At 42.8% G+C, this 15,540-nt stretch overlaps 1 protein-coding gene across 1 annotated transcript; it reads left to right on the plus strand.

Moving 5' to 3' along the window:
• Positions 1-2,090: 2,090 nt before the first annotated feature.
• Positions 2,091-9,605, plus strand: fgf3 (fibroblast growth factor 3). The gene is made up of 3 exons (XM_078547891.1): positions 2,091-3,210; positions 5,212-5,315; positions 8,950-9,605. The coding sequence occupies exons 1-3, from the start codon at positions 2,934-2,936 to the stop codon at positions 9,280-9,282; spliced, it is 714 nt and encodes a 237-aa protein (XP_078404017.1). The 5' UTR covers positions 2,091-2,933; the 3' UTR covers positions 9,283-9,605.
• Positions 9,606-15,540: the final 5,935 nt, after the last annotated feature.

Below are 15,540 nucleotides of genomic sequence, written 5' to 3' on the forward strand. Positions count from 1 at the left end.
AAACCGTTCCCCCTTCCCCTCCATCCCGCCTATTGCGTGTAATTGTAACAGGATCCCGAATGCACTTAGATACATTTGAAAATCACATGACTATGTTTACGGTCACTCTTGTGTGGCTACGGATAACATCCACATTTGTACGGTTAAGGCGTTCGGAGGTTTTTTTTTTCCTCCCTCTCCCCTCCCCTCCCCTGCCCCCAACCCCAATGCTAACCCTTGATAAACATGTGTTTGGACTGAAGTGCTGTGTATAGTAACATTCAAGGGAGAGAGAGAGAAAAATTCAAAAACTGCTCCGGTATTGTTGCTCTAGGGCCACAAAGTACTTTCTGGGAGGTTAAGGGCTAATTAAAAATACTTCCAGAAACAGACAGCAGACCACATCTAAAGTACCACCCTCAGTCATAACCAGACCACATCAAAAGCGGGTTCTTAAATAAAATGGTCACCAGACAACTTATAATATACGTCACCGAACTCCCATTTGACCATGTTGATGTCTGACTGGGAGAGCCACTTGATGTTCTGAATGTCCAACGGGGAGAGGGTTTTTTTTTTAACAATAAGTTTAATTGTCTGCTTTTTTGGGGTTGGGGATCCGAATGGGAGCATGATATGAATTCGTTGGATGAGCAAAATTGGTAGGGAGGGGTTGGCTAGGGAATCCCTCGCTATCTCTCGGTGTGCTGAAACCACAGGGCCAGCAACTGCCCAGGACAGCGAGCTTAGTCGTCGCTGGTACCCATTATGAAAATGTTAACCATCATGTAGCCGGGATGGAAGCAATTTTGGCAAAGGTCATGTGCGCGTTGCTGTTACACCCATTGGATAGCCCATTGATTAACATTTAGCATTTAAAAAAAAAATTAGTTTAGACACGTATTACTTTATTGCAACATTAAACAATGATTGGATTTTGCTGTTGTGCAGTCTGATTGAAGACATATGATATTATTGGAAACAGATGTTAACTAGAAGGTTTTTAATTAACTACACGCTGGTTCAAGTTGTGACACTGACAGTCGCAAGCTTCTTACCTTGGGTACGCTTAGACATCCTACACCCCTCAATGATGAAATGCACACACACACACACACACAAATGATATTTTGTTGAATTCTGTCAAGGTACAAACTGGCTGTGCAAGAGACCGACAGGCTCGGCAGGTCGACATTCACTTGGGGGGCAGGGGGGCAGTAAATGCTCTTTCGATTAGTTTGTGGCCAGTAAAAGTTTGTCTTTTCTAGCTTACCTTTAACATGTCAGAGAATCTCGCCAAGTAATATCTGTGCAGGAATGTTGTTAGAGGTAGCAATGTGTCAGTAATGCGGGGGCACAGGAGCAAGTGGCTTTGGAATATGGCTGGGGGTTGTTTTTTTGGAAAAAAAAAACCTCAATGTACCTTGCTGTCTTTTAAGATTCACGTTTCCAACCGAGGTATCAGTGAGTGCACTACCTCCCTTCAACATTCCAGAGTGCTGCCTAATCGATTGCCCTGAAATCGAGATGTATCAGTGAACATCTTACAGTTTAAAGCAAAGATATGGACATAATCCAGCGGTAGCTTTGCATGGGACTTCCCCAGGAGTAATTTGTTTCACATCAGCGACGTGGAATTATTAATTTTCAGGCAAATAAAAGTATTTAAGGAGTTATCAGTTCCAGTCCTCGTTGTTCCCCAGTGAGATTTTTTTTTTCCCAAAAAAAAAATGAACAGCCTTAATTAACTGCAAAAACAATGCGTATTGCCTTCGATGCATTCAGTAGCGGTTAGTGAATGAAAGAGCAGTACATCTGTTATATCGGGATTATCCTGCATTAGTTTCCTGTGATTGTAGTGGACTTTCGGTTAAATTACCTTGCTGATGCAGGACTGACGGGGGTGGGTTGTGGGGGGGTGGGGGATGATTAAAATAGCCAGCCAGATGCCCAGAAGGGGCGAGTATTTAGTTATTCAATTGATAATGAAACGCAACCGTTAATGTTCTGCGCACGCCTGTTGGGGGTCTAGCGCAACAGAGAACTGTAAAAGGTGTTAATTTTTCCTTTATAATTTTTTTTTAAAAAAAAGCTCGCGTTAAACGTGTCGAAGTGCGAACAGGCAGTATTGCAGCAGAAGTGTTTTTTTTAAAAAAAAACAATCTGCAACGTTGGCGATTCCTTTTCGTATGCAGCTTTTTGTGAGCATCTTTTTAAAGAGACTTTTTTTCTAAGTTGCTTCATTTTAGCATCAGTCATCCAAGTTGTCACGTATTGTTAGTTTGCATTGATAGTAACTGGGAGCTCTGGCGTGCTCTGGGGAATATTCACTCCAACCCTTCAGTGTATATTTTTTTTCATATGTATAATTGGTCTTTTGGACTTTTAAGAAGAGCTCTGAAGAAAATCTTCCCTCAGATGCGCTGCTGGTTTCTTTGTGATGCGGTTTTCCGCAATAAGCCACTGTGTGTAATGTTGTAATCTTATCCACGCCGCACTCTGTGAGTTCACACAAGACTGATACCTTGCCTCCTTCTCCTTTGTATCAATTGGTCGGAGTTCAGCTATTGTTCGGAGCAAAGTTCTTTTATTTCTATGCGCCGTCGATCACCGGGGTTGCGACGAAATCTCACGATAGTGTCTTAAGTGAAATTCAGTCGTTTTCTCAGCCACAGTCTGCCCTGCGCTATTTGGAGAGCAGGAGGACAGGAGAGGCTGGCGCGGTCCCTCATTAAAAGCCGGCTCTTTTGGGGAGATTATGATGGCTCAGAACAAGTGACTATTGATTCAACAGATCAATGCAGATGAACTACCAATGTTTCAACGAGTGGACCGGCGCGCCCCGCAACCTGTTGGCCCGCCTGTAACACTTTTTTAATGGGACCCCTTGACCCGACTCATCCAGACCTTCATCCGCATCGGATTGTACCGGCGAGTGTTTCGACCATGCCACAATGTTTATAACTGTCTGTTTGTTGCTGAGTTTTCTGGATTTCAGTAGACAGCAGTCGCCGTTGCCCCGGGTGCCGGCTGTGGCTCCGAAGGTGCCGTGCGCCCCGTCCCCAGCCTGCGAGTCCAGACTGCGGAGGGATGCCGGGGGGCGCGGGGGGGTGTACGAACATCTCGGGGGAGCACCGCGGCGGAGGAGGCTCTACTGTGCCACCAAGTACCATCTGCAGATCCACCTCAACGGGAAGATCGATGGCACGCTGGAGAAGAACAGCATCTTCAGTGAGTATGATATGCCTGTTCTTTCTAAACCATTACAGGGAGGCTGCAGAGGGTTACAACACCGTGCCTGCGGCAATGGCACAACACCAATGCCTTCTCTTCATTTTACCCGCATTCGGCGGAATTTCTGGAGACACCGAAAGCCAATGTGGTCGTGCGAGACACGCATCAAGTGCTTAAGCAAACCGATTCTTGCGTTCCAAACGCTGATCTCGGGATAAGAGAAAAAAAAAGATTATGACTATTCTGCGGAGTAATTGCAGTATTCAATTTACGAAAAGGCATAATCCCACATTGGGTAGAGATATGGTTTAACAGTTAATACGACACGTTTTATGGAAGTTATTTATCATACCCTTTTATTGTGAATTTTTTTTTTGTCAGCATTTTCTTGCAGTCTAAGTTGATTTTTTTGCAGCGGTTTCGCCAGCCTGGGGGCATGTTCGGGGTATTAATGCCCCACTCTCACGCCTTTTATAACAGTCGGATTTTTAATGCATGCCTCCTATGATTAGCCAACAGCAGTATAACCGTTGCATTATGCGACTACCCAGATGGCAGAAGATGAACTGGATTGACTTCGGGTTTTTTTTTCTTGTCTAGTTATTTCCAGGTTCCTATTCATTTTATAGCCCCCCCCTCCCCTCCCCCATCTTCCCTATTCAGCAACTTACAGGCATTCACTGTATTTGAATTCTCCCCCTTATTCAACTCCAAAATACGGCGGAAGGGTCTGTTATTAACGTGCAGCGCCATTCACTTGAGCGTGATCTTGGGGAAACGTTTGGCCGCAGGACAGAATTAGCTCGAGTTGTGACACCTCAGGCCTAACGACTAATGGAGGGTCGGCCTTATCTCCAAAGCCAAAGGCACCGTTTCCCTGACCGAGCACACTAGCTGCTTTCAGGCCCGGGGTGGGCTGTTCAGCAGACTTGGCCTGTATGAGGGATCTATCGGGGTGGGGGGGGGATAAAGTAGTTTATTTCCCCATGACAATGGCTAACTCCAGTAAGCTGTCACTTTGTTTAACCGTCTCTGGAGGAGCCGGCCCTTTGCTCCATTTCCAGGGGATTTATCCTAACACGCGTCATTTCCCCTAAAAGCTTGCTGACAAACTGCTTTGATACAATCCTAATTCGTTGCGCCATCCTAGGAGCTGCACTCAAATTTGTTTTCTTAAAACCACAAAGCGGTTTAAATTGTTACTCTTCACCCAACCTTTTGTACTGTGTGCATTTCTGACACCCATTAGAGTAATGAACTCCTGTAAGGCCTCAACTGGGATTAATTGGAATTAGTAGGTGAACAGGCAACATCCGAATGATAGACTGGGGATATTTACGGCGCACACGAACGGGCGGGGTGGGGGGAATTGAAGACTATATTTAGAATACAAAGCGGTTAACCACGTTTAGACTGTGCCGAAAACGACTGATGTTCTAAAAGGCTGGGCTAAAAGCAGTTTAAAAGCACCTGCACTACCTGTGATTGCTGCAGTAGCTTTAATTATCACACATGAAAGAGATAAGAAGATTCATAGATGTGGAAACTGGGCGATAGCATACCAAGCTCACGAAATCCTTGGCAGCTGTTAGAAACATTGATATCCAACTGGCTAACATCGCAATATACGATGTTAAGGGTTGGGTCAAAAGTGTAGGTGTGCAGGTAATCGCCTAGTGACGCGCAATAAAGAGGGATTTAGACAGTTATTGGATTAAGTGTACAACATAGTTCAATGTCAACCAGCTTTCCCTGGCCTTTCTCTGGCCTTCACTCACCTTCAACTAGATTAGTGCAACTTTTTTTTTATCATATCTTAATCTATAGGCGAGAATTGTTACCATTTTGGTGGATTTTGTTGTAATTGTCTTGCTATTCCTCATTATATTAATTCAGTTTATATTCTTTCTCGAATCTTCCTCTGTTGAGGTTGTCATGTTATTTGAACTTCATCTGCTCAATGTTCCGTCCTCCAATCCTTCCTGTTTCTTTTTTCAGGTATATTAGAAATAACTGCAGTTGACGTAGGAGTTGTGGCGATTAAAGGTTTGTTTTCGGGTAGATACTTGGCGATGAACAATAGAGGACGCTTGTATGCGTCGGTAAGTTATCTTTATCACAATACATGCTTATTCAAACTGGGACATTTTAATGGTGTGAATGTTCATGATGCCAATTTCAAACATTAAAACAGAGCAGACACAAAGCTTCTTATCCCTGGTCAGAACAGGATACTAAGCATAATTTTCACTAAATGCACCAACAAGAACACGGACTCAATATACCAGATGCTAATTGTATTATACACAAAATGCACCTGTCACCTTTGTTCAGTTAAATGTGTCTATTAATAACTAAATGCCTGCCTCCACGTAACAAAGTTCTATAATAGTGAGAAACAACAGCCAGAAATCAGCTCTGAAGAAGGGTCATACGGACTCGAAACGTCAACTCTGTTTCTCTCTCCACAGATGCTGTCGGGCCTGCTGAGTTTTTCCAGCATTTTCTGTGTTTGTTTATGAGCCGAAACCAATGACAAAGTGAGTTCCCCCCCCTGGTTGGAGTTTCAATGCAACTCTTTGTGCCAACCCCCTAGTCTTGCTGCATGGTTTTCCCACCACACTCCTAAAGCTTCTCACTTCGCTGTCGGGTTGAAATCCGGATAAGTTGTACAAACAGTCATGCTGTTTGGTTTATTGGATGATCCCAGAGGTCTTGGGGTGTTATCTGATAGCACGAGGAAGCGAACCCCGCGGGTGGTATCCCACCAATTTAAAGTGGACGCTGGGAAGGTAGAGGCGATGTGTATCGCTTGTGATGGCTTCCTGGAATGTTCACAGAACAGACAAGAAATGTGCTGAGAGATTGAGAAAAGTCATCACTACATCCTTGAGATCGGAGTTGGACTGGCGTCCATGTGCCACCTGGTCCCTGAGTCTTTTGCCCTTTATCTCTTATCTCAGTTGTAAAAGGGGCAAAACAACGTTCCATTTTCTTATTGAACCGCACTTAGCTGTAAGATCAACATGATTCATTTATGCCAACTGTAAACTGCTTCAACACAGGTGAAACTTTCGGTTTTCACCCAAAGCCATAAATACGTTTCCAGAAATTCCACGCTGACCCATAATTAGTTATATTGATAAATCAGCATGGAAACAGTTAACGCCAACTAAACACTTCTCGCTACCAGAAGTGGCGCAAATAAGACCCCGGAGAGGGGCGGGGGGGGGGGGGGGGAAGCAGGGTGCACAATGCTCCCCCTGACTCAAAAATGCGGCGCGACACAAACCACAGGCCGCACAAGTGGCCTGAAATGTGTGGTTAATCGTTGTGAAAACTTCACACATTTTACCCAGAAGTTTCAGATGAACTATTTCATCGTCAATTATTTATCCAGTTTCCAAATCATGGCTACCTCGGGTTTCACACAAACCTAATTTGTCAAAGATATACAAATGTGCTATTATCAAACACCTTTTAGGGCTTGGAATCACACTGTGTACTCCTGTGAGAAATGAGTTGTTTATTTTTGTTCAAGGTATTCATTTAAAACACACTTCTGGTTGCACCATGTTGACACTAACACCCTGTTTGAAGTACAGTTTTAAGATTGATACCTGGCTGGCAGTTTATACTATAATGTGCGTCCTGTGCCAAATTATACTTTCTCCAAATTCAGATTCTGCAAACTGTACGAGCAGGATTTAGCATTGCTCCTTCTAAAAAGCGTGGACGCACTTAATCTCTGTTTGATCCTTTATTCTCCTGTATGTTCTATTCAGATAGGACATCGTTTGATATCACGGGCTTCCAATCTCTTTATCTGTTCAAAGTGGAATTGCACAGAGAAAGGGTTCTCACAGCAACTCTTATCTCCGATCAGACTGCTACCGTCTCAGTAGCAGCTTGTTCAATATGCCCCACTGTTTGATTCAATGCAGTTTTATCCTTGATCGACCGATAGCCTTAACAGACATATATCCGAGGAAAGTGGTAGTTCCGATCACAGTTTGATTATCTGGCAAAAGCTTATGATGTGTTTCAGATTTTTTTTTTAGGAAAGCGATTATTAAACATTACTTCCGTCTAATTTTGTAACTTTTACTTGATAAGTGCTTTGGAAAAGTGAACTTTTATTCAATATGTAATTATGGTAACAAGAAAGGGATAGTTGTTAAGGTCGAGGTTATTAACTTTGATTTAAAAAAAAAGAAACAGCATCCTTTATACCTACATAATTAGCAGAGCTTCCCATCATGTTAATGTGTTGCTCGGAAATAAATTTACTGTAGCTTTGAAGAAATCGCCCAACGCATGTATTTCATTGGTCCGTTCAGCATTATTAGAATTGATTTGAAAATACCTTTTAAAGCTATTGTTTAAATCAGGGCCACTTGGTTCGTGAGGCAGGTAACTATAAGGACCATCACTTAAAACGATGTTTTTATTTACCTTTTTACCGGATTTGGTTAAATTGACTTTATATAGGATTTGGACTCAGTCAACTTCCAAGTGCACTAATTATTTAAACAGCTGTCCCATGAGCTCCCTGAGCAGACTGTTAATGCAATTTGGCAGAAAGCCTCACCTCCAGAACTTTCAAAATGGAACGAGAGGCAACTTGGCTGCTGGTGAGAAGGGCACTTACGCTCAGATCCTTCATGTCCACTGGTATTCTCGGTGTCACTGCACGCTGCCCTCCAGCTGGCAGAAGTTGAGAAGAGACTGCCATCTACTTCCAGCTCGAATGTGCCTTTTGCAAAGAAGATCTGGGGAAAGAGATGCATTGGTGTTTGTCCAAGTTCCTCCTGAGCAGCTTTGTGTGCAGGACTCTTGTGCTCTACAATCTGTTTCCAGGGACACACACCAATACAAACGTCAACTGCTGTTGGAGGACCACAAACTGGGTGAAAGATGCTCTTTGGTCTGTTCTGGAACCTGTTGGTCTTCCACTGTAAAGAGTTGTCCAAGACTGAATGCAGCAGACTGGCACGTTCCAAGGTCCAGGACGCCCATAAGATAAAAAACAAAATACTGTGCATGCTGGAAATCTGAAAGAAAAACAGAAAATGCTGAAAATACTCTGCAGGTTTGGCAGCATCAGTGGAGAGAGAAATAAAGTTCATGTTTCAATGGATGACTTTTGGTCAGAACTTCGTTTCCCCCCTCCCACTCCCCCCCCCCCCTCCCACTCCCACTCCCACTCACCTCACCCAAATTTCCAGCATCTCCAGTACTTCTGCTTAGTGTCTAAAGTTGCTCCCAGTTCCGCCAAGTTGAGCAATGTCGGATAAATATAATTTCCTAGCTTCCAAAATAGCGGTTAAAAGAACTTTGGGATATTGAGTTACCATAGTTGTCACCTTATAACAGTGACATTCTGCGCGCTGAACAATCTCTTCCACAGTGGAGATGTCACATTCTATTAATGCATAGGATTTTATTTTTTTTGATATACACAATAGTGAGAAGGATTTCTGTTCGAACAGTACATGTGACAATACCACATAATCGAGACCTGCTGCAGAAGAAAATGGGGAAACCGCCCAACGTGGGGCAGAGAAGATGACAAGCAAAGCAGGACTGGGCTTCGCTTCCACAGATTCACATTGACACCAGTCTAATGATAGGGGAGGGACTTTGGTTAGATAAATGATCCAAATGTTTTAGGAGGTAATTTAGTAAACTAACCACTCTGAATGCAAATCTCACATGTTTCTCCACCGTTTGCAGGAAGTCTACAACCAGGAGTGTGAGTTTGTGGAACGCATTCACGAACTGGGATATAACACGTACGCTTCCAGATCCTACAGGACCATTCCAAACTCAGCGGGAACAAGGCGCAGAAACAGCGCCGAGAGACTTTGGTACGTGTCCATCAATGGGAAAGGCCGACCTCGGAGGGGCTTCAAAACCCGAAGGACTCAAAAATCCTCCCTTTTCTTGCCGAGGGTGCTGGATAGCAAGGACCACGAAATGGTCCGATTATTCCACACCAGTTCCAAATACCGAGAGAGCCTATTGAAAAGTTCAAGCAAGGCCGAGAAAACGAGGGCCGCCCAATAGTGATTAATACTGCTGCAATAACTTAAGACTTTTGAGCAAGATATTTTATAATGTTGGACTTGCGTTTTAAATAGGACAAAATTTATTTGTAGAATGATATACTTAGCATCGCAGGTTGAAACTATCTGTGATATAATAAATGTAAATATGTAAATTAGTTTTTATTTCGAGTTTGTCCTTGTCTTTAAAGGACTTTTCATGTATATCATCGCCAATGCCTTATTCGAACTATGTAGGGACTTGCTGTAGTCAGTGATATTTTAAACATGTTCTATTTTTGTATGTCTTTTTCCATCACAAGAAAATACAACGGATTAGTATAGTACCTCTCTCTAATTTCTTCCCTCATTTCGTAAGGCACACCACACCATACTTAAGTGATCTCGCCTGTAGCCTCATTTGCAATGAGATCATGGAGCAGGATATATCAAGGGGTTGAATGAGGAATCCCGGTTGCATGATGTGACCTGGAATGTATTGCTTGAAAGGAAGGCGTACGCCGGTTTACCAGTAACTTTCAAAAGGGAATTGGATAAATATTTGAAGAGGAGGCGGTTGCACAGCCATGGGGAAAAGGCGGCGGGGGTGGGGAGGTGGGTACTAACTGTTACTTCAAAGGGCCAGCATAGGCACGATGGACCCAATGGCCTGCTACTGTGACTCTAAATTAAGATAAGTTAATTACGTTGTGCAAAGGGGTTCAGAAGCCGTACTGAACAACTTACACAAGGGCTTACCTGTATTTGTTTAGTTTATTTAAAATTCATATACACATGCGCAATTTGATGCAAAGAATAGTCCATGATGTTGTTCACTTGGCCAAGTGTCTCCATCAATAGTACAAGGATGGAGGAGTCACTACAATGATTTGAATCCAAGAACTAAATTCTAATGAATATCATCAGGTTAGGCTTATAACGGGAATAAATCGGATCTGTGATACTTCCAAACAGATATCGATACAAGGTGTAGCTTATCTGCAATCAAATATTATTAGAGAAATATCCTTCTGGCGATCAAGGGGGCGAATCCCAACATTATATGCATACAGTATTATTAATACGAAGGGGTGGGCATTGAAGAAATAACGGTCGTTTATAATTGCGTTTTATTGGTTGTGAATACACCTGTACTGTCAGTCGCCCACTCGTCCCCATTACTCTCTGTCACACACACACACACACTTGAACTCTGTTGACAATTTCTCTTTCAGCCTAAAAAAAAATCAAGTTTTCTGAAAGTTGATGTGTTAGAGTCTGTCAGAGGAAGTAACCTATTTATGTTGTAACTTTCGGGCCTTCTTTCGACTTTAATATTCTGCAGGAACTCGCACGAAGAACACCCAGAGTTTTTTTTTAAACTTATCAGTAGAAAGGCACATTAGATGCAGACGCTGCTTGAATGTAGTCCATTAAGATTCGGTAGACCTTGGGCACTGGCGTCTGTTCAAGTACCAATGTAAATATACATGTTTCACGCAATGTCCATACCATATGGCACTACCGCACCAACAACGAGCTGAGACAACCCGAGGGAAACCTGAGAAACCTCTCACAAAGTGTGCAAGATTTTACACTATCATGGGCTGTATTTGGGAGGAGAAAAAGTTATCTTAGTAGCTAATTAGTTGTGAAGTCTCAAATATTATTTGAAGATCTTTTAAAATGTGTATTTGTTAATGGAATGCGATTTGAGTTGTCCCTTGCCCCTGTGAATTTCGAAGGAAGTTTTGGCGGAAATTGAACTCACTGAGGAGTTTCTCCGTACACAGTTCGCCTCCAAGATAGGCTCGCTTTCCGTTAGCGCTCTTCGCCCATTATTCTCGCAAGACATGTTTCAAATTAGCATCCACCACTCAATTTGCCAAAATAAATGGCCCTTAGAGCCGGTCGTTTTCACTGTGTACCGCTATAAACAGCAGCTATGGACTTGTCCAGAGAGGTTGTAGAGTTTGGTGTAGTTAATATCTATAACTGAGGAAGAAGTAATGCGGTTCCAGAATATTCCGTGGTGAAATAGTCGCTGAAAAAATGGTCAATTTTTCAGATTTCAACACAATATGGAAGATTTGGGCCTTTCAATACATGAGAAGTCCCAGACGCCAGCCCATGCCCTACGTCAGCTGTCCGCTGGTTTTATTTGATTGCAAGGGCATTCTTGAAACACCACTGTGGTTTGTCCTGATAATAGAATTTTTTAATAAATTAAAGCACAGTTTCATATACAAGCACATTGAAGGCTGTCCGTTTGTCTGTTGAACGTTCAATGCTCACGTTCAGTTTGCAATGCATGTCGCTCAACATGTTTTGCGCACAGGGAACAATTGGCATCTACATATATTCATACATTACACACACATAATAATCCTGGAGCCCTCCAAGATAACAGCTAACATAAATAATGTGCGTCTCATCCACGATTTTCTGCGGGTGATGGAAGAATGTGCCATTAGCCCACGGGAATGACTCAAGAAGACAAGTCTAAAGCCTTAATTGTTGACCGGGGATGGCTTCCAGGTAAATTATGCAAAAATCACATCCTACTGGTGTCTAAATTTCAAACAGCAAAGGCTACGAGATCATCCATCCACCAGCCGTATGGGAGATACCAAGAGGTGAACACTGAATCCTCTATATCCCAATTTTGGATGATACACCAACTCTCTTACGGACATCAACATCTATCAAGCTTACGTTTTGAAAAAGAACCACTTTTAAAAAAATTCCTAGCAAGATCATTAATCATCACAAATATATAATAAAAACAACTGAGCCCATAGATTTGCAAATAATGTGTGGATGGAACAAAGTGTGCCATGGCACATGGTGATTTTAAGGATGAGCAACAGGAAAACAGAAAGATGAAACAATTCACTGTTACTAGGACAGCAACCTATCTTTTCATGTAGATTAAGGAATTGCTGCATTTTTTTTTGTTTTAACCAGATGGAGTATGTTTGCAATGGATTACGAATTGATATTCCCGGAGCTAACCAAGGACGGGCTCTTGAAATGTAACTGTCCAGCTTTCCCTGCAGGAGATCAGTGTAACCCATCTGGCTCAATAATGTCCTTTAGGGAAGGAAATCTGCTGTCCTTACCTGGTCTGGCCTACATGTGACTCCAGACCCACAGCAATGTGGTTGACTCTTAAATGCCCTCTGAACAAGGGCAATTGGGAATGGGCAATAAATGCTGGCCTAGGCAGCGAAGCCCACATCCCATGAATGAATAAAGAAAAACCTTTACAAACGAGAATTTAACATGTGCCGTCGCCTAGAACCTCAAAAGGATAGAACAGGATACTCTGTAAGTGAACAACATCCAGGAAGAGTTGAGTCCCAAAGAGAGTTTGGAATCCAGCCTGACGGATCATTAAAATGTAATGTGAAAATACAGAAAATAATGAAAGGCTAATGGAATGCTGACCATTACATATAGAGGACGAGCATACAAGGTAGTAGAGATGTCAGGCTTCATCTAAACAAAATCCTGATTAGATTGCAGCTAGGATTTGTGAGCAGTTCTGGGGATCACATCTTAGGAAGGCTATATTGGTCCTGGAGGCAGTGCAGTGCAGATTTACCAGACTGATAACCGGAGGTTATGGGTTAAATTTTAAGGAGCGATTACAGAAATCAGGGGGTTGTCAACCCTGGCGTTTGGAAGGTTAAGGGTTGATGTGATCAAAGTTTTCAAGATATTGAGGGGAGCAGATAGACTTGATTGAGAGAAGCACTTTCTGCTGGCTGGGGAGTTTAGGATTAGGGGGCATAGCCTAAAACTTAGAGCCAGACCTTCCAAGAATGAATAAGACAAAAAAAAAGGGGGGGAAACTCAGCAGGTCCAGGCAGCATCTGTGAAGAGGAACAGAGTTAACATTTCAGGTCGCTGACCTTTCAGGAGCGAAATTAAGAAACACTTCTGCGCACAAAGGATAGTTGCAAATACCAATTAATGCCTGATCAATTGTTAATTTTAAATCTGAAATTCATAATGTTTTTGTTAACCAAATGTATTGAAGGATAGGTGACAATGGCAGGTGTATGGAGTTATGTCCGCCATAAGCTCATTAAACTAAGGAATAATTTGGAGGGGTTAAAGGGCCTACACTTGTTCCCATATCGCCATAACTGCAAAATGTACCTACGATATCATGCCTGAAAAATGCCACTTCAGAATGTGTTTCCATATTTTGATTTTTGCATATACGGAGAAAAAAAAGGGTGAATCTCCCGCAATCGGAAATGCTCTTACAGGAGAGGTGAAACCCTATTAGAGGAATGTTACAAAGGGTCTGGCATTCCTTCAGCTGGCAATTTGACAGCTCCATAATATTCTTTAGATACGTTTAAGTGGTTTACCGAGTAAGGAAACATATCCATCCGCTGGGGTGTAGAAATTACGAGGTGTGAACAATTTGTACAACTTGCGGTTTGACCAACCTTCGAATCAGGGAAGTTACTGCCGAAAATGTGTCGCTCCTGGCACAATGACTTCACAATTATCAGAAATTAGGGCTCCACTGCGGTAACTGCATCTTGCTCAGTCCATAGCACCCTCGCCTTTGAATCAGAGGGTTGTGGGTTCATGTCCCACTCCTGGAAAACCAAGAACTGTGATTGTACTCGAAAGAAGTTGCAATCTGTGACTGTTGGTAACTCGAAAAGAGCTTCCATGTCTGAAGACGAGGTGTCAGCTGTGTCTCAGTTCATAGCACCCTCGCCTTTGAATCAGAGGGTTGTGGGTTCATGTCCCACTCCCGGAAAACCAAGAACTGTGATTGTACTCGAAAGAGTTGCAATCTGTGACTGTTGGTAACTCGAAAGAGTTTCCATGTCTGAAGCTGCGAGCAGGATAGAAGATCTGCAGTGAGAGCCCTTCTCGCACATTGACTCCCTTTTGCGTTATAAAAATGGCAAAGCCCACCGTCATGGATTTAGAATCTTCTCTGAACAGCTGAAGGCGTGTGCTTACTTTTAAATACATGTTCATCCGTGCAATGGATTAAATGAAGCTAGATCCAAAAAAAAAGTGACCAGGGAGGGAGTAAACAACATCAAGTGAAGCTAAAGCAGGGGCGATACTTCCCTGTCGGGATGGGATGTTGATTAGTGACCTGTTCGCACAAACCGAAACAAAACATTGCAACATCTTCACCGTAACAGTGTAAAAACTGATTAAAGATATTTAACATATTACGCGTTTGCAGAGTGTTATATCAATATTTAATGCAGCCAATAACGTCCCCATCATCCCAGCTGATAAAAGTCAGAATACCAGCACCCTCTGTGATCAATATGATTAAATAACTGTATCACTGAAAGCGTGTTTCATCGAAAGCATAAGGGTGCTTCTCAGACGTGTCACTTCTCCCTCTCTTTAACTGTTGGCTACTTTTATTTGAGCGGGCGGTTATAAGATTTAAATGGATAAAAGTGATCACCAAAGCAAAATGCATCAGGATTTTACCAGTCTAGACTAAAACACGTTATTTTCAACAGAATGGAAGGGCCACAATTAAAGAAAAAGGTTGGCTGAACTCAATTTTTTTTTTCAAAGAAGCCAAGGTAGCCTTGTTCAAAAGAGGCAGTCAAGGGGGAGATTAATGAGTCTACCTTGCTTTCAATGAAAGTCTGTGGGCCTGAGCGCAGTGCATACAAGGCTGGGGGGAAAAAAAAGACCCCCTCGAGGCATGGTGTGACTAGGATTGTATACCACAGAGGGGACGGTGATTGTATGAATCCTCATGTGGTTCCCCTTGTGAAAAAGCTCGCTAATCAGGATTGCCAGACTGGGGCATTCCATGGTCATCTCCGCATTAACCTGAATTCTGCAGTCAGGGGTCTCCCGTCGGCTCGTGATTTGCTCAGCAAGTCATGCCCTGTGGCAGAGTGAGCGTGCCGGTGTGCTGGGAGAAAGGGGCGTGCCTGTCAACACACCTCGCTACTTTTTTTTTAAACAGCGGTTTTGTGAACTTCCTTTATTCCTGATAATTGGGTTAAATCCATTCATTCACTGCCATATTTTCTTAAACTGAACGATATGGGGAGCTCCTATAATTTCACCAAGCTCCTGTGTGCGGGCCCCTAACATTTAACACATTTACAGTCGCGTCTGCAAGTACAGAAGTGATTCAGTAACACGCTAGGCAAGGAATTACTTTGATCACAATATTCCAGTCGATTTCACCGTGTTGCTCTCGATTATAACGGGGAGCGGGGGTCACATCATGAGTTGTATATAATATTATATGTAT

The sequence above is a fragment of the Cetorhinus maximus genome, chromosome 9 (genome assembly GCF_964194155.1).
Source record: "Cetorhinus maximus chromosome 9, sCetMax3.hap1.1, whole genome shotgun sequence".
Taxonomy (NCBI): Eukaryota; Metazoa; Chordata; class Chondrichthyes; order Lamniformes; family Cetorhinidae; genus Cetorhinus; species Cetorhinus maximus.

Coding starts and splice junctions, on each gene's coding strand:
- fgf3 (XM_078547891.1), top strand. CDS start 2,934: ATGTTTATAACTGTCTGTTTGTTGCTGAGTTTTCTGGATTTCAGTAGA. Junction 3,211..5,211: donor GGAGAAGAACAGCATCTTCA/GTGAGTATGATA, acceptor TTCTTTTTTCAG/GTATATTAGAAATAACTGCA. Junction 5,316..8,949: donor GAGGACGCTTGTATGCGTCG/GTAAGTTATCTT, acceptor CACCGTTTGCAG/GAAGTCTACAACCAGGAGTG.